This window comes from Lissotriton helveticus, chromosome 3_1, assembly GCF_964261635.1.
Source record: "Lissotriton helveticus chromosome 3_1, aLisHel1.1, whole genome shotgun sequence".
Classification (NCBI taxonomy): domain Eukaryota; kingdom Metazoa; phylum Chordata; class Amphibia; order Caudata; family Salamandridae; genus Lissotriton; species Lissotriton helveticus.
Window position 1 is genome coordinate 1,019,007,558 of NC_136061.1, and position 26,561 is coordinate 1,019,034,118.

The window sequence follows — 26,561 nt, forward strand, 5'->3', positions numbered from 1 at the left end:
TCACATTTATATGAGACCGTCTATACATTTCCCTTCATCAGCTCTACACAGAGTACAACCTAATCCGAAATTAATGTAATAATTCTTTTGTCACATTTCAAAACTATTAATTGCATATATGAACATTTTAAATGTACTTGTAGTACTGTCTTGCATGCAATGCATTATCGGTAGGGTGGATTGACCATATCTTCTGCAGGGTGCAGTACCATATGTGACCAAAAGAGGTCGCCTTTTGGCCACATATGGTACTATACCCTGCAACATAGCTATGTAAAAAACATTGCCATTTATAATGCCAATAGCTCCAACTTTGTAGACATGCAGTGCTGGTGCCTTGCTCATTAGGGACCTCTAGGAATTTGCGCCGGGAAACCCACTGTGGGTAGCTGTGCGCGATACAAGCTTAAATAAATAAATAAATAGGAACAGTTTGCGGTACTGCATCTAGACATGCAGTGCTGGTGCCTTGCTCACTAGTGACCTCTAGGTGCAGCTTGCGGTACTGCACCGAGACATGCAGTGCTGGTGCCTTGCTCACTAGTGACCTCTAGGTGCAGCTTGCGGTACTGCACCGAGACATGCAGTGCTGGTGCCTTGCTCACTAGGGACCTCTCGGAGCAGCTTGCGGTTCTGCTCTGAGAGATACAATGCTGGTTTCTGACTCACTATGCAAACATTTACAATGCACTAGGTCTCACATTACTGAAAGTATGAGCTATAGACGTTGCAAATAATAATGCAATGTCAATAGCTCATACTTTCAGTAATGCGAGACCTAGTGCATTGCAAATGCTTTTTATATCTGTCGCAACCTCCGCCCCCTGCTGCCGGCCTCCTCACTCTTCTCAGTAGAATTAATTGCATGTGTCCACTTTTGGGGAAGGTATTTTATCTAAAGCATGACCCACTCATTCCGATTGAGGTACCAGTATTGCTTCTTGTGCAGTATTTCCAGCCTGTGTGTTTTGAAGAAGTTTCTTATTACTGTTGATGTATCCCGTGCCTCCGCTGCAAACTTCTTGAAAAGGCCCTTCTATATGTTGAAAGTTGGTTGTGGCTTCAGTCTCCAGGCTTCTTGTAAACATCTTGCAAATTTTTGGGGGGATTTTCGTAAGCTGACTCTTCAATTTGAATATATGTGACTTCAGTGATGACTGCTGGGCGGGTTGTACGATCTGGGCAGTGTGGATCGGTTGGTTGATTGAGTTGCCGTGTGGTAGACTGATATGTGGGCTGATAGGCAGGGAACTGGGTAATAGGTTTTATATTAGATCTCGCGGTGACCCTCTGCGGCAACAGCCTGATTTTGCCATCTGGGTGATTGCCATGCTTTCCTCTTTTGGTTTTGTATCCTGCATTTCAGAGCCATAAACACTTGGCATGGCAAACACAAAAAAGCAGCCTACCACTTAGTCATTTGCAGCATTACGCGTAAGGCCCCTTTGGGTTTAACATTTCTTACACCTCCCTAGGACATTGTCCACAACTTATTTTCTGACAGATTCGTCAAAGTCCCCTATTGCTCTTACTACTTGCTGCTCTCTTTAGCAAAATGCGAGACATCCGCTCCTTCCACATGACCAGCCCCCCAGGCTCTACCCCTCGACTTTAAGCATCTCCCAGACTTTGAATTTACCCAAACACTTAAGTGCAGAGCATCTTATTTTGAGTCAGACAACCCTCTATTTTGCGCTCCCATTCTGGCAGCGGTGGGAAATGCTGCAGTGAAAAAGGGTTGCCCAACCTCCTGGGGAGTATCTACAATAGTACCTGTATTCAAGAAGGGAGACCGAAACTGTGCTATAAATTATAGGCCCATCTCCCTGATTGATTCAATTGTTAGAGTCCTAGGGGCTGTTATATTAAAGAGGCTGACTACATGGGCGGAGGAGAAAGAGATTATTTCCGATATTCAATACGGGTTCCGCACAGGGCACTCAACCATGGCCCAATGCCTAAATCTTTCTTTAACTGATCTTGGGTAAGTACACCCTTTCACGCCCGGGGACCATCTACATGGCCTTCATGGACCTTTCCTCGGTTTTTGACGGCGTCAACCGGGGAAAGTTGTGGCAGTCCATGGAGGCCATGGGGGTAGAGCAACTCCTGGTGAACTTCCTAAAAGATCAACATAGAGACACAAAGGCAAATGTTAGATACACCTTAGACCTCAAGGTAACAAGAAGTTTTAGTACCAACCGGGGGGTCAGGCAGGGGTGCATACTGGCCCCCTTCCTTTTTAACCTTTATATAAATGACCTTGAAGAACTATTGGTTGAGACAGGGGCTGACTATCCCTATGTGGGACGACGGGGATTGCCCGTCCTGCTGTACGCGGACGATGCTGTCCTTCTAGCCCGCACCCCGAAAGGGCTACAAACCCTACTCGATGCCTTTCACGGGTTTATGGCTAGGCGAGACCTGTCCATAAATAATACAAAATCCTACGTGATGCAGGTGGGGCAAGGAGTAAAAAAACAGTACTCCTTTAAGGTTGACGGTATTAAGGTGCCTACATGTACTTCTTTCTCCTACCTGGGTGTTCTCCTAGATCATCAGTTAAACTGGGCCACACTCTTGAATAAGAAAAGGGGAGAAGTTATTAGGGCTAATGCAGCGCTCTTTGGTTTTGCCGAGAAAATTGGTAACAGACCAGTGGCGGCCATGTTGAAGGTCTACCGTGCAAAGAGTATCTCGATAGCTAGTTACGGGAGTGATCTACGGGGATACTGCGACCTAGAGGGTCTCCAGGTGGTCGAAAATAAATTCCTAAAGCAGCTCTTATGTGTACCCCAGGGGACCCCGAACATGTCTGTGCATGAAGAGATTGGCACGCCTTTTATTAGTGATGTCCTGTCCCTACGACCCCTTACTTTTTGGCTACAATGTTGGCTTAATAAACACCTTGGTCTTACACACAGTCTCCTAAAAGAGATCTTAAGCCTAGATTGTATAACCAAAATCCCTTGGAGGAAATATCTTAAAACTAGCATTAGTAAGGAGGGACGCTTGGACTTGTTTTTAAAACCAGCAGGAATCACTAGTAAAGACATAGCGTATATTAAACAGTCCTTTATCACACGTAAAACAATGGAAAGGGAGGAAAAGGATCTGTTGAAGCCCAACGTGCGTCTACATTTGATGCTCAAAACCTCGTCTGATGAGGAACCATACCTACTTTGGCCACTACCAGCATATGAGCATTTTTTATTAATCAGGTTTAGGTTTAATTTGTTTAATTTCTTATTAGCAGTCCCAAGGGAGTGTCATAAAGGGAAAGTGTTAGCACCCTGTGGCTGCGACAATTTGTCTCCACAGGATTTGCTGCACTTCATATTTTTTTGTAAACACTATGAATTCCCAAGGGCTTTTTATCTTAAACCTATTTTAAAAAGGTTGACTTTTGTACAAGTTCGTCCTGCATTATTTTATTTACAACTGTTAAAACCTGATTGTATACCTCATGTGGCCGGTTTTTTAAAAAGCTCAATGAAGTACAGAAAATGTTTGGACACCTAGAACTGAATTAGTAACCCACAGACTGATGCTATCCTTAATGTTCAATAGTTGGAGCCTAATGCTATGGAAAATTCGTATTTTAACTGGTGTACCTTGTATTATGTATTTTATCTGAAAGCTTGTAATGTATTCTGTTTTATGAACTTTTATGGTTTTGCACAAGTAAACCGAATAAAGTATTTTGAAATGAAATGAGTCAGACAACTTGGACTGCAGGGGGGGTTGGGGAGAAACATGCCCCACGCCTAGATTCTTTGCAAACCCATTACTGATCTCCCCTAGTTCTAGTCCAGCACTTCAACACTTGCTCAGAATTTGCAAAAATGAGAACGATTTTCTAGAAGAGCAGAATATCAGTACGATTCAAATATTTACAATGCATGATATTGTAGAGTAATGAGGGGGCATGCAATCAATATGAATTAATGTGCTTTTCCAATGCCAGTGTGCCAAAGTAACTCATAGCTGTATAACCGCTGAGAAAAGTGAGGCAGGTAGGATGTAGGCATGCTAAATCAAAGGTGAATGCATAGATGCATTTGTGGATATAGAAATAATCGACGTAATTCAAACGTGGGAAGAGTGAAATAATGAAGAAGGTGCTGGTTTTTCCCTCCCCGCGTGCATCTCGCTCCTTCATCTTCCTCCCCTTAATTTCCACATAACCAACACCTGGATATGGAGCAATAGAAAGAGTATTCAGAGGTACTGGTACTGGCCCGAGTTGGGGGCCAACTCAAAGATCAAAAATCAAATGCTGCACCATAATTCCTGTTGTACCTTTATGGCCGGGTGTGGTGGAACATCTTACATGCTGCCAACTACAGGTTGATGTTTGGGTCCAGTGTGGATCCTCAAAGCCCAGAAAGCAGTTCTACAAGGACAAGAGCCAATATGGCAACTGCACAAGTAACTACAGAAACATGCAAGTGGACACAGGTCTTGCCATCAGGCCAGGTTCTGCAAGTGGACTTTAGTCATGCACTGTGGGTTCCATCCATATGAGTGCAGCGACCTGAGCCAAGGCCAGGTCCTGCACTTAGTCTTTGGGTTATGTATACAAAGGGCTGTATAGAGTTCTTGGACAAAGAACAGGGAGGTTTATAAAAGGATGTTAAAGAGGATAGCGTTTGTAAAGCCACTGTATCTCGCATGCAGGCAATTAGGTGATCTAGGTAGAGGGTGAATAAGAAAGTTATTTTGAGAAAAAATACGGTCAAACTGTTTCTTGAGTGAAAATAGTAATAATGTCCTTCCAACTGACCTTTTTAAGGAATATATATGTTATGTTATTGACATTTGTAGCACACACAGCTACTCAAAGAGTGTCCCGGCGTGAGCCAAGTGGGGGAGGAAATGAGTGGACGTTAGATGAAAAGAAAGGTTTTCAGTCTTTTTCTGAAGAGCTTAGGGTCCCGGATACTGCGAAGGTCCAGAGAAAGCGAATTCCAGGCCGAGGCTGCCTTGAATGCAAGCAAACTTCCACCAATTCTCTTGTGTGTGTGTGTATATATATATATATATATATATATATATATGTATATATATGTGTGTGTGTGTGTGTGTATATGTGTGTGTGTGTGTGTGTGTATATATATATATATATATATATATATGTCTATGTATGTCTATGTATATATAGGTTAGTATTCTTTACTAATGAGGCTTGTAAATAAACCAGGCCGAACCACCGCCTGTGTGTCTCAGAGTAGATATTTCAAGGGTTCTGTCTGATTCATCCACCAGAAAGCCTTTTCCTCCCCCTTTGAAACAATCAGATTGATGAGAAGTCAGTGCTACGCTAGCTACTTCAAGACCTGCAAATTTATGTCAATATTGTATCTCCCAAAGTTTTCTACTATGATGGCTCTGTCAATTCATATGGATCCATTCCTTTTTGGGAACACAATTCATATGTCTCCCCAGTGAGATCATTATTTCAGACTCCACTCAGTGGAGCTTGTTTTGGTAACCATGTCGAAAAAGCAGTCAGAAGGAGTTTTGTTCAGTTCACAGAATCCAGATACCAGTGTTACTGCATACTTTTTGGGTTTTAACTGCGGGACTAACAAGAGTATTCTAAATATTCACCACCTTTGGTCTCAGGCAGACAACTTCCTGCATCTCAATCCATTTTTTAACTTTCTGTGCTTTCCTTAAATCCTTGCCAAAGGAGATTGTATGTTAACACCGACAATACTATAGCAGTCCTCTGCTTGTGAAAGCCTATCAGCAACCACTTACCTCATCTTTGCTATTCACCTGTTAAAATGATCATCTGGGCCCTCTTTTTGGCCTTTTCAGTGGCCCGCTAGTTGACAGAAAAAACTGCTCATGAGTGTAAACTTCATCAAGCAGTGAAGTATGGGATCTTCTCAACATAGGCTTGTCCTTGGATTGATCACTGCTTCGAAACGTACTCTGCATTTCTACCGTTCACATACAAGATTAGCAAATACCAAAATTCTCAGAATGTCTTTCTGAAGTGGCTGCTCTATAATTCTTTGCTCTGTTTTCTTAAACATGAATCTATTAAGCAAAGTCAGGCAGAGTGCACTAGGCTACATATGTAAAAGGAATCCCTCTATCCCCTAGTTCTCCTTCACGTGCAAGATCCTGTCCTTCAAAACTTCCCTTTACTTGATATAGAAGCTGAATCCTGAGGCTTTCGGAAATAAACATAATGACGTAAAAGGAATTAGGAAAAAACATGACCGCAAGTAGTTGGTTGTCGTTATTGGAAATTAACATTCTCCATCTCTTTTAGGTTTAAATCTTGTATTAATTTTCAAACAGGAGAAGGAACAAGAACCCCAGCTCCCTGGGGACAATGCAATAAAGACAACAAATGTTGCAAATAATAGCATTATCAAAGTAATATGAGCGGAGCGGGTCTGCGGGAGAAAACAATAAGAAAGGGCGGGAAAAAACAGAACAAACAACTAAGACCCAACATTACCACCCGCCACCCTTCCCCACCCCCGTCCACAAAAACAAAAAGGGGAGAAAAATGGATAAATACATTGAGAGTCAGCGTGGTCGCTTAGGATTACGCGATGAGCCATCTTGTGGGATTTGTGTGTCGGCAAGGCGGAGAAGTTTGAGGTATCGGGGGCATGTCAGTTCACGGAATTCAGTTATAAGCAAGGTCAGGAAGGGTTGCCACAACTCTGAGAACTCAGACCCTTTGCCAGCTAATGCGAGGGTTAACTTTTCCATCCCCAGTACCAGACAGAGTCTCTGTAGCCATTCGGAGTGTGTTGGGAGCTCGGCGGAGCTCTAGTGTACAAGAATATTCTTTAGTGGATATGTTACAGGATTGGGTAGGCGCAGGAGGATGTATGCAGGAAATCGCGGGAGTTGTGTTTCGAAGTGGGTGTCTATATCATCATCAAGTACTTGGGACAGTATGGTTGTATGCGATCGCAACCCCACAAAAGATGCACAAGAGTGCCCACTTCCCCGCAACCCCTCCAACACAAGGCACTCTATCGAGCATCAAAGCGATGAAAGCACTCCGGTGTGTAATACCACTAGGTGGCTACCTTAGTCAGTGTTTCAGTAAGTCCTGTGTGGTATGCTGAATGTCGAGCCCTATGATAAATGCCTTCCCAATCCTTGTAATTAAGCGTCCGACCCAGGTCCCGCTCCCATCGTATTCGACCAGCGTTATATGTGAGTGTAGAGCTTGTTAATAACTGTTTATAAAGGTCGGAGATGATTTTTTTATCGGAGGTACGAGTAACGAGCCATTTCTCATAGGGGGTCAGGAGGCGCTGGGCGCCAGGTTTGACGTGTGGTTGAAATGCCCAGTGCCTAAGCTGTAAGTAGGGCAGGCGTTCCGATTCCGGGATGCCGTAGTCTGTCTTGAGTTGTGGGAATGGAGTGATTCCTTCTAGGTCAAAGAGGTGGCCTAGGGATCGACATGAAATGGGACGCCAGGCTGCAAAGGCCTTAGGATCCGTGCCAGGTTGGAATTCTGGATTATTGAGTAGGGGCGTAAGGGGGGAGGGAAATGATATCAGAGCATGGGTGGTGTTAGTGCGGTCCCAGGCCTCCATAATCGTGCTCGTGATGTAAGATGCATAGAGATTGGGTGGCCTATGTGTCTTGCGGAGGAAGAGGATAACCAGTACTTCTCCGATTCTAGGCGATGCCATTCCACTAGATACTGAAGCTGCGAGGCATAAAAGTAGAGCTGTAGGTCAGGGATCCCTACTCCTCCCCTCTCTGGCAGTAGAATTGCGATTGCATGCTTAAACCGGGGCTTACGGCCCTGCCAGATAAAGTGTGCTAAATCTGATTGAGTTCGTTGAATCCAGGCTGCGGGGGGGGGGGGAAGGAAGGGGGCGGGGGGGAAGGGAAAGGGTCTGGAAAAAATATAAAATCTGAGGGAGTATGGTCATCTTGGTGGCCGCTATTCTGCCTAGCCAGGATAGGGTATAGTGCTTCCATTGTCCCAGTTCCTTGCGGATATGTGCACGAAGTCTGGAATAGTTGGTGTCAATTGTGGCTTGTATGGTACAACCGAATTGTATTCCCTTTGTTGACCATTGTATAGTGTGTTCTTCTTGTAAGTGAGCTAACATGGGCGGGGAGAGAGAGATGTTAAGAGCAGTCGACTTGTCCATATTAATCTTAAATCGGAGGCCTGTGCGAAGCAGTGTAGTTCAACAAAAAGGGCACGCAGCACAGAGTCCGGGCTAGAGAGGGAGAGCAGGATATCATCTGCATACAGGCTGATGGGGTGCACATCTCCTCCAAACTTGATCCCCGTAATAAGAGGGTGACGTCGAACCCGTAGTGCAAGCGGCTCCATATAGAGTGTGAGTAGGAGGGGGGAAGAGAAGGCACGCCTGCCTATTGCCTCTGCCTATTCACCCGAACTGTTGCTTTGGGTAAGTGGTAGCAGTTGAGAATCCGCGTGCCCAGTTTCTCACCGAAGCCGAATCTCTGCAAGACCTGCTCTAAGTAGGGCCAGTGTACCCTATTGAAGGCATTAGCAGCGTCTATGGCCAGCAGCATGTACTCCCCTTGTGTACAAGACGCTTTCTCAATCAGGTGTAAGACTCTCTTAGTGTTATCGCTCGTTTGCTGTTGCGGAATAAAACCCGCTTGGTCCGGTTCTACCAATTGGGACATATATGGCGCCAGACGGGTCGCGAGTATGCTAGTGTAGAGTTTAATGTTTATATTCAGGACGGAGATCGGCCTATACGCGCTGCAATATGTTTTATCTTTCCCGGGTTTTGGGATAACTACAATTGATGCCTCCAGCATCTCCTCTGGGATGGCTCCAGTTTGTTCAAAAGTGTTAAATAGGTCCTGCAACAGAGGGACCACTTGGGTGCAAAAGGTTTTATAAAAAGCCGCTGAATAGCCATCCGGTCCGGGCAATTTGCCTAACTTAAGGCGGGAGATTGCTGCAATAACTTCCGTTCCTATGTCCCTGTCTAGGTGGTCGCTTGATTAAGAGCGGGCACATGTGATGCTGCTAAGTAATCAGCGCTATTGTGAGCGTGTAGGGGGGTCGCTCAAGTAAAGCTCCGCATAGAAGTCTCGGAAGGCTTCAACAATTGCTGCGTCATCCGTGGTAAGTTTGCCCCCAGAAGAGCGGATGGTCTGTGCGCCCTGTCTCTGCCCGGCTTCACACAATTTCTGAGCTAAGAGGCGTCCACACTTGTCGCCCCCGTGTAGTAGGAGCGGCGGAGGCGTAGGGCCGCATATTCGGCCCTGTCCGGGTCTAGTGCTGCGAGTTGTTTCCGCTCTTCGCACAGTTGGCGCCAGGCCCTGGCGGTGCATTGGTGCATCTGCTCCAGTTCCGCAACTCGCTGAGTGAGCTCGGCCCTTTTCTGACTACTAGATTGCTGGCTGTAGAGATGGCTATAAATTCCCCCTGTAAGACCGCCTTGAGAGCTCTCCATTGTGTCGCTAAAGAGGTGTATGGGTTGGCATTGAGGGCTAGGTAATTCGTGATGGCGGTCTTAATTTGGTCAACTGTGGAGGCCTGGTGAAGTAATGTATCGCACAAGCGCCAGTGTCTCAGTGGTTGCCGTGTGGGCGGGAACTGAAAGAAAGCAATGACTGGGGAGTGATCTGATAAGGACGCTGTGAGGATCTCTGTGTCAGTTGCAAGCGCTTGTAGTGAGATGGAACTAAGGAGAGCGTATTTTTAATGGGCTCCTGAATAAAAGGTATAGGCGGGGTATAGGTGGGGGTGGAAGTGGCGCCAGAGGTTGATAAGCCCCAGGTCCCGGAGACAGGCCAGCCCTGTTGGCGAAAGAGCGCCAGCCTAGCTTGTTCGCTGGCACGAACGGTCGTTAAGGTTGTCAAATACTAAGTTCAGGTCACCATCCAGTAGCAGGCGCCGTTCTGTATTAGCCGTCGCCTCAGTAAGTGCATCATGAAAGAATTTGTCTTGGCCCTCGTTGGGGGCATATACAGATCCTGCTATGAAGAGCACCCCAGCCACGAGAAACTGATATGTGAGTAATCGACCCCTAATCTCGGCCTCTTTCTGGAGAACTCTACCTTGTGAAGTGCGGGAAACGAGGATGGCAACCACTACTGACTTAGTAGGGGAAAACATCTGCGTGGGAAAAGCACAGGATTTCATCCTATGGTGATTTTTGGGGATAAGATGTGTCTTGTAGGAGGCAAATGTCAGCTTTGGAGTGTTCCAAGCAGTGAAGGACAACTCTGCGCTTAATTGAGTTATTCAGGCCCCGTACATTGAGTGTTAGGATTTTAAGAGATCAGTGCGGAATCTAGGGTTAGGAAGAAGTGCAAGCCATGTCACAAGCTATGGTGCTTGCCAAGGGGTGAGGTACTGGAAGATAAGGATCTTGACCTGCTGTCAATCGGTCCACACAACGCGAGGGGGGGGGTGGTGGACGAGGGTATCCAATCCCAAATAAAACCAAAACCCTCCAAAAATAAAACCCCAAAGCAACACCAAAACGAGAACAGTTTGAACAGTTAAGGTCAGAAAAAATAGTCTGTCATCCCGAGATGATCAGTCAATCAACAAAGTGGGGTCCATAGTGTGACCAAGAGAAAGGTTACCACCCCGCCCGCCCAGGCCCAGCGAGGAAGCATTCAGAAGGTCCAGAGACCCCGAGACATTCACTTGGTACTGGAGCCCTCTCCAGTAAGGGCCTCCGATACAGCAGTAAGGGTTGCTTGCTGACTCCGGGCTATTTCCTATTTGTGCGGTTTCCGTGGACGCCTCCGTCTGCTCTGCCGCCCCGACGGGGATATCTCGGGCCCCGACCCGGTGCTACGGTCATCATCGTCATCGATCGGTACAGTGAGGCCCAGCAGTCGGCAGAGTCTATAAGTGAGTGAAGCTGGTGGAGTTTGCCATTGTAGCGAAAGATGAGTCGAAAGGGGTGACCCCAGGAGTACGGTATCCCTTGCTGTCGGAGATGCTCAGTCACAGGGCAAAACTGCCGGCGACATTGAAGCGTGATCAGGGCTAAGTCCTGGAATAGCACCAGGGATTGTGTCCCTGGAAGGAGATGGGGTGAAGAGATTTTTATTAAGTGAGAATGGCTTCCTTGGTCCTGAAATCCTGAATACACACTAGGATGTCTGCTGGAGGGGCATTGGGAGCACGGGGTGGACCAACTTTGTGTGCTCTGTCCAGGATGATTTCAGCTTCGTGGGAGTCACCTAGAATATGATGAAAGAGGCCCTTGGCAAATGTAAACAGATCTCTAGTGTCCTCGGAAGTCTTTGCGCCACGTATCCGGATGTTGTGCCTGCGGGACCGAATTTCCAGATCCTCCAGATGTGTTTGGACGTCCATGTGTTGATCTTATATCCTAATTACCTCCTGCTGAAGCATGGTCAGCTCGGTCGCAGCGGCGTCGCTCTTCTCCTCTAGGATGGCCACCTGGTCCCCGACGTCATCCACCTCTCTGCGTATCTCCTTGATCTCAGATCGCAATTCAGTTTGCACCGATTGTATATCCTCTATAAGGGTAAGGAATAGCGACTCCAGAGAGGCTTTTGTTATGGGTTTGCCACTGGAGGTCGAAGAGTGTTTTGAGGTCTCGACCTCGGGGGCCTCAGGGGCCGCAGCAGCCATGTTGGGGATGGATTGCGAACGACCGAAGATGTCCTTCAAGGGTTTCACCTTTTTGGTCCTGGACGTGGTCATGTTCTTCTGTCACCTCCAGTCATGTTATGGAGTGGCGTCGGGGTGTCAGGAGGGCCGCGGCCGAGTCAGAGAAGTGCCGGCCAAGCAGTGCGGCAGGGGCACTAGGTGTGCTGTGTGACCTGTGTCTTTCTTCTGCGAACCAGCCTGGGCCCTCCGTGTCCACTGCAAGTTAGGCGTCTCCGTATGGGGGCAGAACCGCACCACCAAGCTCGCTGATCCCTCTGTACTCCGCCGCTGTACGTGGTCGTCACTGGGAAGTGCGGCCGAGGTGTGGTGATAGGAGACGGGGGCCGGGGCACCTGTCAGCAGGCCAGGCCCCTAGGCAGGGAAGTCACAGGTCTCCACGGTCCAGGCAGACCCGCGCTTCCAGGCCCTCTCAAAGTGCGTGGAATCTGCACGCCACGTGCCCAGTGGTTGCCAACATAAAGAGTCAGCCTTCACTAAGTCCAAGGGGGCCCTTCTTCAGCGTCGCTGCTGGGGGTGCGCTCTTACGGGGAGTCTGCCAGGAACACAACCCACAGCTGCCAGGCCCAGTTCCACGTAGGCCACGATCTGCGGGTGGTCTCAGGGAGTCGGGCCGATGTTGGCACTGTGCTGGGAAGAGAGTCTCACAATGCAGGCCTGGGGGTCGGGCCATCCAGGCAGCGCAACAGGAAAGAGCCTCGTCTGGGAAGCTACCCAAAATTTAGGCCGGGGATCTTCGCAGCCTATGGTGCTGTTGGGCTCCCTCAGCTTTGGTGCAACTCCCACAGCCGGGCTCAGCGAATGCCAGTCGTGGACCTCGAGGATCGTCTGGCTAAGGCTGAAGATGTCCAACTCGTCCCCCGGAGGGCGAGCGCCCGCCGGCAGCCCTGGAAGCAGGTCCGGCCCAGTTCTCGTTGCCGGAGTCAGCACCTTCCGGGGGTCGGCCACAGGTTGTTAATCGTGGCTCTGAAAGGCCCGCGGGTCATCCGGGCTACTCTCAGTGCGGCTGGGATAAGGACAGCTGGCCTCAGTGGCCGGGTCTCTGGCCACTGCGTTGTTGAGGCCGCTGCTTCACTCCGTCGCGGGGAGGCTGAGTCCGTCACACTGTGGTCTCAGCCAGTCACCCGTGGACACTTCCTTCGCCCGAACCTCAGAACAGACTCAAACAGGGTGCAGTCGGGGAGATGTCCCAGGGTCGCCTCGGGCTATTTCAGGCCCCGTGGGGACCTATTTGCGCTGATTTGGGCAGGCAGCGGGCAGGAGCTGGAAGCAATGCGTCCTACCTCGCCGCCATCTTGGCCATGCCCCCCATTATTGGGAATTAAAGAAGCAAATTCCCTTATAACCTCTTTATGATAATTTTTTGTTTGTTTTTTCATTAACCATTTCTTGTTTTCACAATGAATTTTGCTAATGTTATCTCTCAAGGTCTTAGATCAGTATTTCTGATAAACCAGTGAGATCTAGATGTTGTTTTAGCCAGTTTAGTTGCCCTCATCCAAGTTGAGAGACTCATTGAACTACTTGTTGATTCGGTGTGAAATATGTATCAAATATTCTTTGGGATATCTAGGGGCTTACCTATATTACAAATGAAAGTCAGTATGACCTATTAATCTAAATAGAGGTAGGAGGCTGTAGTGGTAGTGGGCTTCCCAACCCTTATGAGGATTCTTTCTAAAACCCATTTGCAATGCCTATTCTGTGGGTATAAGTGCTTAAGGTGGAAGCCACACAAAAGAAAATTAAATAACTCATTCATTTATCGCTTCACCACTGCGCCTTATACTTTAACACTTACTTAGCACATAGAGTAAGATCACACACAGAGGCTGAGGCTAGAAAAAAGCCAAAAAACAAATGCACACAAAGGAAGGCCACAGCGAGAAGGGAAGTAGACCTGAAACGAAAAACACGTTTCTAACTCATTGGTCAACTTGAGTCCGCGTACCTCTGATAATTAGTTTGCGCGGTGCACACACACACACACACACACACACCTTTAGGACAGGTCGAAGCGGTACCCCTCATTTCCATACAGCCTTGCAGATTTATGAGCTACTGTGAAACTGTGCATTTTACTTTATTGTTTTTTTATGCCCCTCAATTTATATACACGTTTAACATTATTCAAACTGAAACCCGCCATTTTCCTTAGTTTGTTACATTGCTCGGAGCTGTGAGGACAACTGCACAATGACTGACATTAAAAAATCCTATTCATTGGCCAAAACCTCGCACATCGTACAAAAATTGATATATTTTCTTTTAAACTATCACTTCACAGCAAAGAAATATAACTCTTACTCCTCATTACCATGGTGCCTGTGCAACTCAACTCACTGGCGACTAATTCATAATTTTGTCAGCACAGCACACATACCAAGCAAGTGTAAACGACTTCAGGGACTGTCGGTCTGAACTGCACTGTCACCAAGAGACCGCACAGTGGACACCTACGCATAAATGGAAAACAAAGCAGTGGCTTTAGGCTTACCATATGCTAAATGTATTAACAATAGTAAGTGGGAGACATTAAGAAGCCAAGGTATGCTCTGTAGCCATCTAATATCTGTTATGAGAAAATAACACTTCGTCACTTGTAATATTTTTCTACATTCACTAATGACGCACTACATTTAAGTGTTGCATAACAAAAGTGGCGGTTCACACCTTTGAAACAAGAACTCGCAGTGCAAGTAGGGATCAAAAATCACACCCACCTCAATCATTTTGTGCCTCTTCCCCCTCTCCTACCATCCAAAACATAGCAATGAAACAGAACAATGGTTTCTTCTCTCCCTTTCTAGTAAGCGTGCCCAAATATGCGGTCTCCGAACAGCATAACTTCTCTTCACCTTTCGGTTCAACTGCAAGTTAACTGAACTTAACTTACGCTTCCGTTCCGAGGCAGAGATAATATAGTGGGATGTTAGAAATAGAAAACTGACCATAATAAAAACAGTGTAACTACACTGCCATCAAGCATTGGCAAACACAACCAGTGTCCTGGAGAAAACTTCAATAGACCGGCCCTAAGAAATAAGTGCCGGTGCTAAGCACCAGAAAGCACTAACACAAATTTAGCACTGCCTGATGCACTTCCGGCAGTTCCTCATGTGTCCACTGCGTGCATTTGCGCGTGTATCGATCCACGTCATATCCTTGGTATGGCCCGAAGCCGCACAAGCAGCAAAGGTCTGGGGCAGCGCAGACAAGGCCTCTGTTTTCTTAGTGAGTGATCACCATTTTACTACTGCATTAGCTCCCTCTCTTGCCACCTGGAGCTGCCCCTACTCTGTCTCAGTCTTCAGGGACCCGTCAGAGGCCGGGGTGTACACTGGAGAGGACTTGGTGCGAAATAGCAGCCTTCGGCTGAATGAAGGTGTTGGATGTCGGCGTAGGTCTGGAAGTGTTACTAGAATGCAATTGCCATCTTGGCCTCCTCAGCCACGACCCCACGTTTGCTTCATATAAAAGCAATCACAGACATGGTGGTCTGCTGACTTTATCTGGCCACAATGCCTGTGATGATGTGATTCATAGTGGGTCTCAATTTGCAACCTACCTCATTAATATCCATGAATTGTGACCTACAAGGTATCAGTAATTTGCCAAACGACCTATTAGTACCTAGGTCAGTTCACAAATTATCACACTGGTCACAAAAATACTGGTCGCAAATCGTGTAGGTGCGGGCGGAGATTTGCCTACTCCACGTTCCGCGGAGAACGCGGAGTAGGCAAATCTCCGCACACTCTGCAGAGGAGCGGAGTAGACCAGCCCCTGCCTCCACCCCCCCTATTAAGAATTAATAAAAAATACATTTAAAGGTAAAAGAAAAAAGATGTACCTTGACTGCGGCGTCCCCGGCTGCCATCCTCCTCTTCCTCGCGTCTCAGGGTGATCTGCGAATGCGAAGTCACATTTCTCGCAAGGAATGCACATGCGCCGATTAACCTGAGATGCGAGGAAGAAAAGGACGGCAGCCTGGGGACGCAGCAGTCAAGGTAAGTCTTTTTTCTTTCACCTTTAAATGTACTTTTTATTCATTCTTAATGGGTGGGTGGTGGAGCAGAGCGGAGTTCCACGGAGTTTGTTTCGAACTCCGTGGACCTCCACGTAGTCCAGCTCCGCCCAGGGTTAAAATTGTGACCAGTTCTAAGTACATCTGGCCCTCGGTTGTCTGGTGTACTATATGATTCAGTGGCAATTATTTTGTATACATCCCTGTCTCTTAGTTTGCCGGATAAATGTACTATTTGTGAAGACAGTACATCAAACAATACTACTGTACAGAGAAATCTGGGTGTCTTTCTATCAATTGTTTGTGCCGTATTCTGGGTTCTGCTGACAAAGAATATTTTAGTTCTAATAATGTCATGTAAGAATGGTTCAGCTGAGCTCATATTATAGACTGTGTTTCTGACTGAACGATCTCACAATGCAAATTGCTATTTGGGAGTGATTTAAACTACTAACATTTTACTGGACTTACAATAGAAAATGCAAACAACGAGGATAAAAAAGTGAATAATGTGAATGTACAAAGAACACACATTTATTTGCTACGTATGCTTGTACGCATATATTGAGCATTTCATATGGATTACATCTTCCTCTGTGTAAAAGAGGATTTCGTAACTTACTTAAAAGTCTCTAATATATTATGCAGTACCTATAAACTGCTTGCTCAAAATAATGGATGCTTTATGGACATTTTTGTTATTTTTACTTTTCAGGTTGTTAGACCTGTCACCGTGGTGCCTAGTGTCCCTGGCATTCCAGGTCCTTCTTCACCACCACCTATACAGTCAGAAGCTAAAATGGTAAATATGGCTGCAGTTTTGTTCATGTAAATGTTACACCTTTGTATCAATAGTGCAAATGGGAGCAGTTGTGTCCTCATCGAAAGGACACAACTGCTTCCCTTTGTGCCCGTCACGCTTGGAGATCACAGACTCCAAGGCTTCGGAGATTGCATCTAATATAGACAAATTAATCGCCAAGACTTGGTTCGGCAAAATTTTGAAAAGAAATTGTCTGGCTGATTCTCTAAGGACCTTACTTGAGAAGGCCATTATATACGGCTCGACCATCATGGCAGGCTGTTTTAGACACACTATAATATTGCTGACTACAGGGGTCAACTGTTTACAATACGTCATAGTCCTGAGGATGGTCTCATCAACGCAAGCCTAAGAGACCGAAACGTCGACAAAGACACTTTTCTGTTTTGAATTTGTTTGTATTTAGATTTTGAGAAACTGTCTAGAGTTGGAATTGTGAAGGTTTAGTCACTATAACATCCGTCTTCTGATTTCAATGTCTGTATTATTCGGAGTACCCTTTATGAATTTACAAGATAAAATTGACAATATTTTTTAAGACATACCTGTGTCTTTGCTGCTAATTATTATAAGTTATTTTCTTGCGAAGATTGATTCTTATGCTCAAAAGGAATTTGTTTTCAAATCATTGTTGAATAGCACATTAGGCAGATAAATCACTATTTCTGCATTTGACTAAGATATCAAATTATCCAACTGTGTATATTTAGCAATTCTCACCAACAAGACTGTTTCCTTTATGACTTTAAGGAACCGTTCAAGAAGTGCGTCAGGTCTATACCCATCATCAACTACATTTGGGACCAGGGTGTTAAGATTATACAAAACCCTTCTTCTTTACCCCCGGAGCTGCCTAGGCTGGACAAGCAATATGGGGCTCCGGACACCGCTCTAGCTTGCCTGACCGGCCACCCCAAACCTGACTCTGTTATCACACAGGCCGTGCAGCGGAAATCTAAAAATCCTTCTGCAACGCTAACTGCCCCTCCAGATAAAGACGGGAGACGGCTAGATAATATTGGGAAACGTTTCCGTGCTTCCAACTCTTTGGCACTGTTAGGACGTTATAACCGACAAATGTGGGCAGACATTGCCCCATATCTTGGATCCTTGCCAGAGGAGGCAAAAGAAGAGGCAAAAAAGATCCTACTAGAAGGCGAATGCTCGGCCTCTGAGATCATCGATTGTGCGATGGATATCGCATCTATTGGTCTTCGCCAACTGGCGAGGGCTGCGGTGTTAAGACGCCAGGGTTGGCTGAAAGCAACAGCATTCCGTCCGGAGATACAAACTAAAGCCCTTGACATGCCTTATGACGGCCAGCTTCTCTTCGGCACACACATTGATGATGCTCTTAAGGGCATTAAAAAGGATACTGATACGGCTAGGGCTTTGGGTACCCTACAGTTCAAAAACCCTCCCTTTCGTGGCTCAAGAGGGAGAGGACAATCTTCTACGAGAGGAGATTATCAACACTACCGTTCTTCTTACTCTTCCAATCAACAATATCGACCGCAATACCAGCAGCGTCAACAACAACAACAGTCGTCTTACACTAAGACCCCCGAGGGAAAGGAGGTAGGCAAAAGGACTCAGCTCGACGGCAATGACTTCTCTCTGCCACAGGTCTTCCCTTCCTTTCCACCATCCAGGATTGGAGGAAGAATTTCTCATTTCCTATACAATTGGAAAAAGGTAACTACAGATCGATGGGTCCTGCAACTAGTTCAGTTTGGACACTCTCTTGAGTTCATAGAATTTCCTCCCCAGACCCCTCCTCGTCCAATGCTCCACAAGAATTTTCATCTTCTGCTCTTGGAGCTCTCACTAATGCTCCGTAAGGGAGCTATAGAAAGAGTTCCTCCTGGTCAACGGTCCAAGGGGTTCTACTCCCGTTTTTTCCTGGTCCGAAAAAAGGAGAAGAAATGGAGACCTATACTGGACTTGAGGAGTCTCAACAAATATCTAAAGAAACAGTCGTTTCGCATGGTTTCTATTCAAGAGGTGCTACAACTTCTCAACGCAAACGACTACATGGTGTCTTTAGACCTTCAGGACGCCTATTTTCATGTCCCAATCCACCGGAATCACAAAAAGTTCCTCAGGTTCGCTGTGGCGGGCAGACACTACCAATTTCGGGTCCTGCCTTTCGGCCTAAAATCAGCGCCGCGCATCTTTTCGAAATGCCTGTCTCCAGTGGCCGCATATTTCCGGCAACAACATCACCAAGTCTTCCCGTACTTGGACGACTGGCTTGTCAAGGCACCTTCTCTAGCAGGCGTGACCAGGTCCTCTAATGCCTGTCTTCAGCTTTTCAACCGCTTAGGTCTCACTCTCAATCGGGACAAGTCTGTCCTTCAACGTTCCCAGCGTATAACTTTCCTGGGCGCTATTCTCGACACAACCTGGAGAAAAGCTTTTCCATGAAAGGAGCGGCAAAACAAACTAATTTCTTTGGCAACTCGCAAACAATCCAAAAAGTCCCTCACAGTACGCCTTTTCAAATCTCTGCTTGGGAGGATGTCTTCCTGCATCCTGTTAGTTCCGCACTGTCGCCTTCACATGCGCCCTCTCCAAGAAGCGCTGTAGGCTCAATGGCTCCAGTGTACAGGATCGTTCGACGATGTCATCCGCATTACCTCTCACATGGTCAAAGCTCTGCAGTGGTGGATTCACCCTCAAAACCTTTTGCTAGGCTTGCCTTTCTTGCTTCCAGCTTCTCTGCATATCATTACAACAGATGCGTCCCTGGAAGGTTGGGGAGCGTTCCTCCAGGAGCTCCGGATAAGAGGACGGTGGTCCCCTTCCAAGCGGAAGCTACACATAAATCTTCTCGAGCTGCGAGCTGCCTACCTAGCCCTTCTGGCCTTCCTCCCACGGATCAAAAATTCTCTAGTGCTCGTACGGACAGACAATACCACGACAATGCACTATCTAAACAAACAAGGTGGGACCCGTTCCCTGGCGTTATGTCACGAATCGCAGAAAAACTGGAACTGGTTGCTTCTTCACAACATTTCCCTTTGTGCTGAGTACGTCCCAGGAATGGCCAATGTCCTCACAGACTCACTGAGCAGACAACGGACAGCTTGCCACGAGTGGGAGTTGGATCAGCAGATTCTCAATTGCATTTTCTCCCAATGGGGCACTCCTCACCTGGACCTTTTCGCAACCAAACAGAACGCTAAATGCCAACACTACGCAAGCTGGCGTCCCCAGAAGGGGTCTCTAGGGAATGCCTTTTCGATCGCATGGTTCAACGTCTTTGTGTACGCATTTCCTCCATTTCCCCTGATTCCCAGGGTCCTCAGGAAGTTGAAGGCGGAACATTGCAGTCTTATCTTGATAGCTCCAGCATGGCCGCGCCAGCACTGGTTCATCTCCTGTCACTGGAACCACCGATCCCGTAGAGGCCGTTTCCCTCTCTCTTCACAATGAACCAGCAGCAAGTCCAACATCCGGATCCAGCATCACTCAAATTATCGGCTTGGCTCTGAGTTCAGAGAATTCCATGGCCTAGACATCCCACCGAATTGTAGGGCTGTTCTAGCTCGGGCTCGGGCTGACAGTACCAACAAAACATATTCCCTGAAATGGAAGATGTTCTGCATCTGGTGCAAATCTAAAAAGATACACCCTCTCTCTTCTTCTCCGGAACAAATATTGCCTTTTCTTCTTCATCTGGCAAACTCAGGTCTTGCACATGGTTCCATTAAAGTTCACCTGGCAGCAATATCTTGTTTCAGAAGATCCTTTGCAGGCCCTTCTCTTTGGTCTAGTAGACTAATTAAACAATTTCTTAAAGGCTTATTCAGAACGTTCCCTCCAGTGAAGACTTTACCTCCTACCTGGCAACTTAACACAGTTCTTGCTCAGCTTATGAAACATCCCTTTGAGCCGATACACAGAGCTGATATTAAATATCTTTCCTGGAGAACGCATCTACTGGCTCTTACTTCGACGAGGCGAGTGGGTGAGCTTCAGGCATTCTCAATTCAGGACCCTTTCCTTCAGTTCAAACATGACAGAGTGATCCTGAGGACCAATCCTAAATTTATACCCAAGGTCCCATCGGACTTTCACCTTAATGAGCCCATAGTCTTGCGCTCTTTCTATCCAAATCCTCAAACGGCAGCCAAGAGGACTCTCCACTCCCTCGATTTCAAACGCTGCCTTATATTCTACATTGACAAAACGAAGACATTTCGCAAATCTAACCAACTATTCGTCGCTTTCAGTCGACATAGGAAAGGTCTTCCATTAACTAAGCAGAGTATTTCTCGGTGGTTCTCTGCAGCTATTACCTTCTGTCACCAGCAAGCAGGGCAACCCCTTCATTCCAAGGTTCGGGCTCATTCCACTAAAGCTATCTCGACTTCCATGGCGCTCTTTGCTGGAGTGCCCATTACAGACATTTGCAGAGCGGCAACATGGAAAACGCCTTATACGTTCACCAGGCATTACTGCTTGGATACAGAACTCATGAAAGATGCAGCAGTGGGACAAGCTGTGGTCCGTCATCTATTTCACTAGAGGTGAGTCTTCTCTCTTCATCGCACCTTCCTCTTGTATACACGCACATTTCTCTCTAATATTGCATTTTGTTACCTTTTGCATTTCACATTGATATGTTATTATCTGTTGATCTTTCATAATGTACCATTCGAAATGTGCTTATCATTGCTTGCTACTCTGATTCAGGCACGTGAATCTATGAAAGATACCCTAATACTGGATAAGGAATGTGTTACTTACCTGTAACTGCAGTTATCCAGTATTGGTATCTTTCATAGATTCACATGCAACCCACCCACCTCCCCTGGAAGGGCTCACTTTAGTTCTCTCAGTTATACATCTACTTAGCACTGTGCTTACGAAAATCTGAGGGACTAGAGCTCCTTTCAGGAAGGTTCCAGAGGGTGGTGATAGCTGATTGGCTCTTCGCCAAAGTTTGGTACTTTTCACAAAAGGACATGGATATGTTACTAATGAGAGGCCTCTGGCCCAGTACTATGTATATATGTCTATGAGACATTACTTAATTTATGTACCGGGGACTCCCATCCCAACGACTGGGAATGATTCAGGCATGTGAATCTATGAAACATACCAATACTGAATAACTGCAGTTACAGGTAAGTAACGCATTCCTTCTCATACTAAGGGCCAGAGGAAATCATGAGTTAATGACAGTCTTTTGGATTTACTTTGGCAGAAGAGGAAGCACTTTACTGAGCACTTAATTGAACTATATTAACCACAGCCTAGTTGAGGTGTGCACCTCTCCTGGCATTATCCTTGCATCACACCATTCCTGGCTTTCCAACATTTCCTATAAAAGACTAAAGTCTTGGAGGGGTGTCCATGTCATCCTTATTTGTGCTTGCCTTATTTGTATATATCATTCTATTCTGAGAAGAACAAATACTTTCACCCACCCATGGTTGATCAGTATTAACAAGCTCACTAGATCTCACACAATATTAACACAAGCAACTGTGCACATGTCCCCGAGCTGCACTTGGTTGTGCACAACTGCGAGTACAGAAATTGGCATTCAAAAGTTATTTAGCACTCAACAACTCAACTAGATAAGATGTTATCCAGCAGAATACTTTAGACAGAATGCGACCACACCAACCATGGATAAATAACCTTCGAACACAGAAACAGACTCAGGGCTTGAGAACCATGTGTGTAGGTATTTGACCCAGACAACTTTGCGCGTGCATAATAATGACTGCACAGCACTACACAAGTATCAGTAACAAATCATAACTAAAACATAGAAGAGAAAGGCAGCAGCTGCACCAATTTGGGTGCTAACGTAAAGGTCTGATCATTTCAAAGCCCAGGTTCCATTCAATATAACAGTCTCTGGGGGGAACCCATCAAGATGGCCCAAAGGCTTACTTCACACACACACAGAGGTCATCCCAGGACCACTGACTGTTGGATTATGATTCCAAATCTCTTTGAAGTTCAGTTATTGTCTTTTTTTTCAACATGTTGTTGGACGGTAAGACCAAAGTTCTGTAAAGTCCTGACTCGGAAGTGTCAAGACCCTTCATGGTCTAATGCCTTCCTGCTTAACATATCTACCTTTACTGCTCTAGTCCAATGTTTGTTCAATAGCAAGTACAAGTTTACATCAATAAAGGCAGGATTTATTTAGCCCATGTTGACTGAGTCTCTTGGTATTAAACCGTTTCATATACTTTCAACCTTGATGACCCATGTTTGGCAAACATTAAGCAATGCATAACCACGGTTTGTCCATAGACATAAAATCAGCAGCGCTCCTCCGTTAAGGCGGAGAAGTGTCACCCCGTCAGCGAATCTATCATGCTCACTTTAGAGCCTGCAATCCCAGTGCTATAAAACAGCTGAGGGATTTCAGCATCATGCCACCAGCCTCAAAATGAGCGCAGGGTTAACCTACCCCAACCAATCCTGGAGCTGCTCATTGGTTGGATTCGCATGCAGGTGGTAAACCTGCTCCTTGTCGTCAGGAGAGGAGAAAGGCAAGATATTGTTGTGTTTTACCACGTGCTGCGCCACTCCCCACCAATTTCTTAAGTTGCTAGACGCCCCTGCATAACCAGTACTGCACAGAAGCAATTTGAGCTTCCATGCAGTGCCACTAGTCAGCATGAAACCAACCCAATTCCATTACTGTCCATTCTAAATCAGTGGATTGCAGCAGAGCAGCATTCTCTTCTGTGGAGCCCCTTGTAGGTCACATTACAAATTTGAGAATCTTACTGTCGAACAGTACGTGACTATTGGAATTGCTTTTTTTTAAATAAAACTAAAGTCCTGTTGAAAGAATGTGATGTTCAGATCCAAACGTTTGAGTCCTTTCATTAATAAATTGACAATCTTGTGTTTGCCTGTAGCAATGGGCCTCATTTTATCCTAAAGTCATTCACAATTCAAATGTAACTATCCTAATGAACTATTTAGCTTTTGTTCAGAACAGTGATGTTAGGACATCTTTGGTTTCCTGTTCCACACACCTACTCTTTGGGTAGGTCATTTTAATGCAGTGCCTTTCGCAGCATTTCGATGACCACTATTTTCATTTGACGGCAGTTGGTGTTGATCCAAGTTTTTTATCCTAAAATGACATGAATGCTAAATTTTTCACAATTTTGAGGGAAACCTTTTTGCCCCCGCCTTTTCTTCTTGCTCATCAGTCATGTATAAATGCAAAAAGAATGGAGACAGTTCACGCTCCTGTTCCCATGTCTTCTCTTTGTTACGGTTTTAATCTTTTAATTTATTAAAACTAATATTCAATCACCAGTCTATGTAGCACCGTGGACATCATATGTACTTCAGCGACACAAGAGCATTATCTCCTCGTTTAGCCCATGCTACACCTCCAGTGCGAAGACCAAGGGTGTTTGGACTGTCCATCACAAACTCTGCCTTGTAAGATATCAAGGTACCTGGGGTCTGCAAAAGAAAACCAGCACAAATGGATCACCAGCTTCCAACAAACTGAAGCACCGGATCCTGCAGAATCGAATTTCAAAAGTCAGTATAACTATGCTAGAGAATCAGTGAACATGAAAGCATTTAAGAGGCACACAAACTCTGCCCACCACTGATTCTGGACTTCTCTGGTGGAAGCAAATCTCGATCAGCATCTGGGTAGATAAATATATATATATATATATATATATATATATATATATATATTTTCTCACAAATGCCCCAGTCCATCATGCACCTGAAACGGAACTTGTAAGCAAACGCCCATCTATGCGAGCATGTCAATAAAAAGGAAAATTCTACAAGTGTGCGTTCAGCGTCTTGATGTTGCAAGCCCAGGAAGAAGCGGCGTGTAGCCGCGAAACGCGTTGGCACATACAGTAAAACAAAAGCTGGAAGGCAGGTTGCTTTGAATAGCCGGATGGTGGAGCAGTCCGTGTGACCTCTCAAAGCTGGGGCATTTGTGAGAAAAAAATAAAAAAAAAAATATATATATATATATATATATATTCACTGAAAAAAACATAGGTTATAGACCATATATAGTTAGGAATTAGCATTTACAAAACCTTGAAAATTCACTGAAAAAACCATAGGTTATAGACCATATATAGTTAGGAATTAGCATTTAAAAAACCTTATTTTACTCACACAAAACCATTGAAATTCCATATATAGTTAGTTGCACTAACTATATATCGCGCACCCGCAATCCACTGCTGATCATGTCACATATTACATCATTCATGACATGGTCAGTGACATCACTGATGACATCACTGATGACATCTCAAATGACATCACTGATGACATCACTGATGACAACATCCAGTGACTGTATGTTTCTGTAAAGTTAAAATATGTCTTACATATTGAAGAATGAGTGGATGTATAAGTGTCTGGATGAAGGATTTAGTAGGTGCGTGACTGACTGTATGAGTGAGTGATTAAATGTGTCTCACTGAATGCATGGGTTAGTGACTAAACTGTCTTAATTTGTGCATCATTATGTCTGTTGTTCTGTAAACTGCTGCATGTGTTGATCATTAGCTATACGAGAGGCTATATGTGTTATTAATTGGTTGCCCAAGTATTTCTATGGGAGATTGAGTTTGTGTGGGGGTGGCTGGAAGGTGTGTGACTCTATGCATAGATGTGTGAGCAGTTTATTCACTAGGTGTATGAGTTCAAGAGTGCATGTGGAAACAGCTACATGGGCAGTTGACTGTGTGCATGAGTGTATTGATGAGTGAATGGATATCTCAATGCTACATGTCATAGTAAGTACATATGTAAAACACAGTACATGTGAGAGTTGGCATATATAAATAACTGTGCATGAGAGCCACTGAATGAGTGAGTGGTTGTATCGATCATTGTGAACTTGTATCAGGGATTGTATAAGAGAGTAAATATGTGTTAGTATATGTTTCAATAAGTAAGGTGTGTTTAACTGTATAGTTGAAGAAATGGAGGTGAGATTGTTTCTTTGCATGACTGACTGGGTGTGTGAGTAACTCCATGGATGAGTGGCAGTGTGTGAGTGTCTGTATACACTGAGTGTATCTAAGGTTATATTAGAGTCTGAAGAGGTTTATCGTATTAGCACAAGAATGATGTCAAATGAGATGTCATCAGTGATGTCATCAGTGATGTCACTGACCATGTCATGAATGATGTAATATGTGACATGATCAGCAGTGGATTGCGGGTGCGCGATATATAGTTAGTGCAACTAACTATATATGGAATTTCAATGGTTTTGTGTGAGTAAAATAAGGTTTTTTAAATGCTAATTCCTAAATATATATGGTCTATAACCTATGGTTTTTTCAGTGAATTTTCAAGGTTTTGTAAATGCTAATTCCTAACTATATATGGTCTATAACCTATGGTTTTTTCAGTGAATTTCAATGGTTTTTTAATAGCAAATATCATAAGCTGTCGAATGTCAAGTACGTGGTAAGTGAAAACATTTTCGTGTTTATGCACACTGATCTGCTTTGAATGGTGCCCCCCCCCCCTCATTTCTATTAGGAGTACTCTCTCTTTGCAGATAGTGAAAGGTAGTTAACGCAGGCCTTTGCCCCCGTTGTAATCCGTCGTGCCTGCTTCTCTCTCCATTTGATTGATTGTTATCCAAGTATTTACTGTTTTAGAATTAGTTCTCTTTGGTTCATTCTCTATTTACAAACAAACACAGAGTCGCAATACTCTGTTTAGTCTTTGCAGATAACGAAAAATCGTGTAAAAAAAAAAGAAAAGGAATCGAGCAAAATCAGTAGGCCACTAATGGGATCTCTTTTTGACCTCGCTAAAATAGAAACATTAGGAACAACCCCTCATGACAAATACAAAACTAGTGAGATGAACTGAACTCCACACAATGATGGCTGCAAAACAGCTCGGCTCCGCCACCCACCCCGCCCAAAATAACGATAAAGAACGGCTGCCATGATTGGTTGCGGAATGACCACGACGGAGCTACGAAATGGTGCTGCTCTCATGCTAACCCCAGCTTCAGTCTGAAACATCCAGAAACACTGTAGACTACCAATTCG

At 45.3% G+C, this 26,561-nt stretch overlaps 1 protein-coding gene across 2 annotated transcripts in view; it reads left to right on the plus strand.

Moving 5' to 3' along the window:
• Positions 1 to 26,561, plus strand: part of ATF2 (activating transcription factor 2) — a 412,263-nt gene that overhangs the window by 211,878 nt on the left and 173,824 nt on the right. For both annotated transcript variants that reach the window (XM_078681532.1, XM_078681531.1), the window contains one exon: positions 16,393 to 16,479. In XM_078681532.1, coding sequence (XP_078537658.1) covers positions 16,393 to 16,479 — 87 coding nt within the window. The remainder of the gene's footprint in view (positions 1 to 16,392; positions 16,480 to 26,561) is intronic.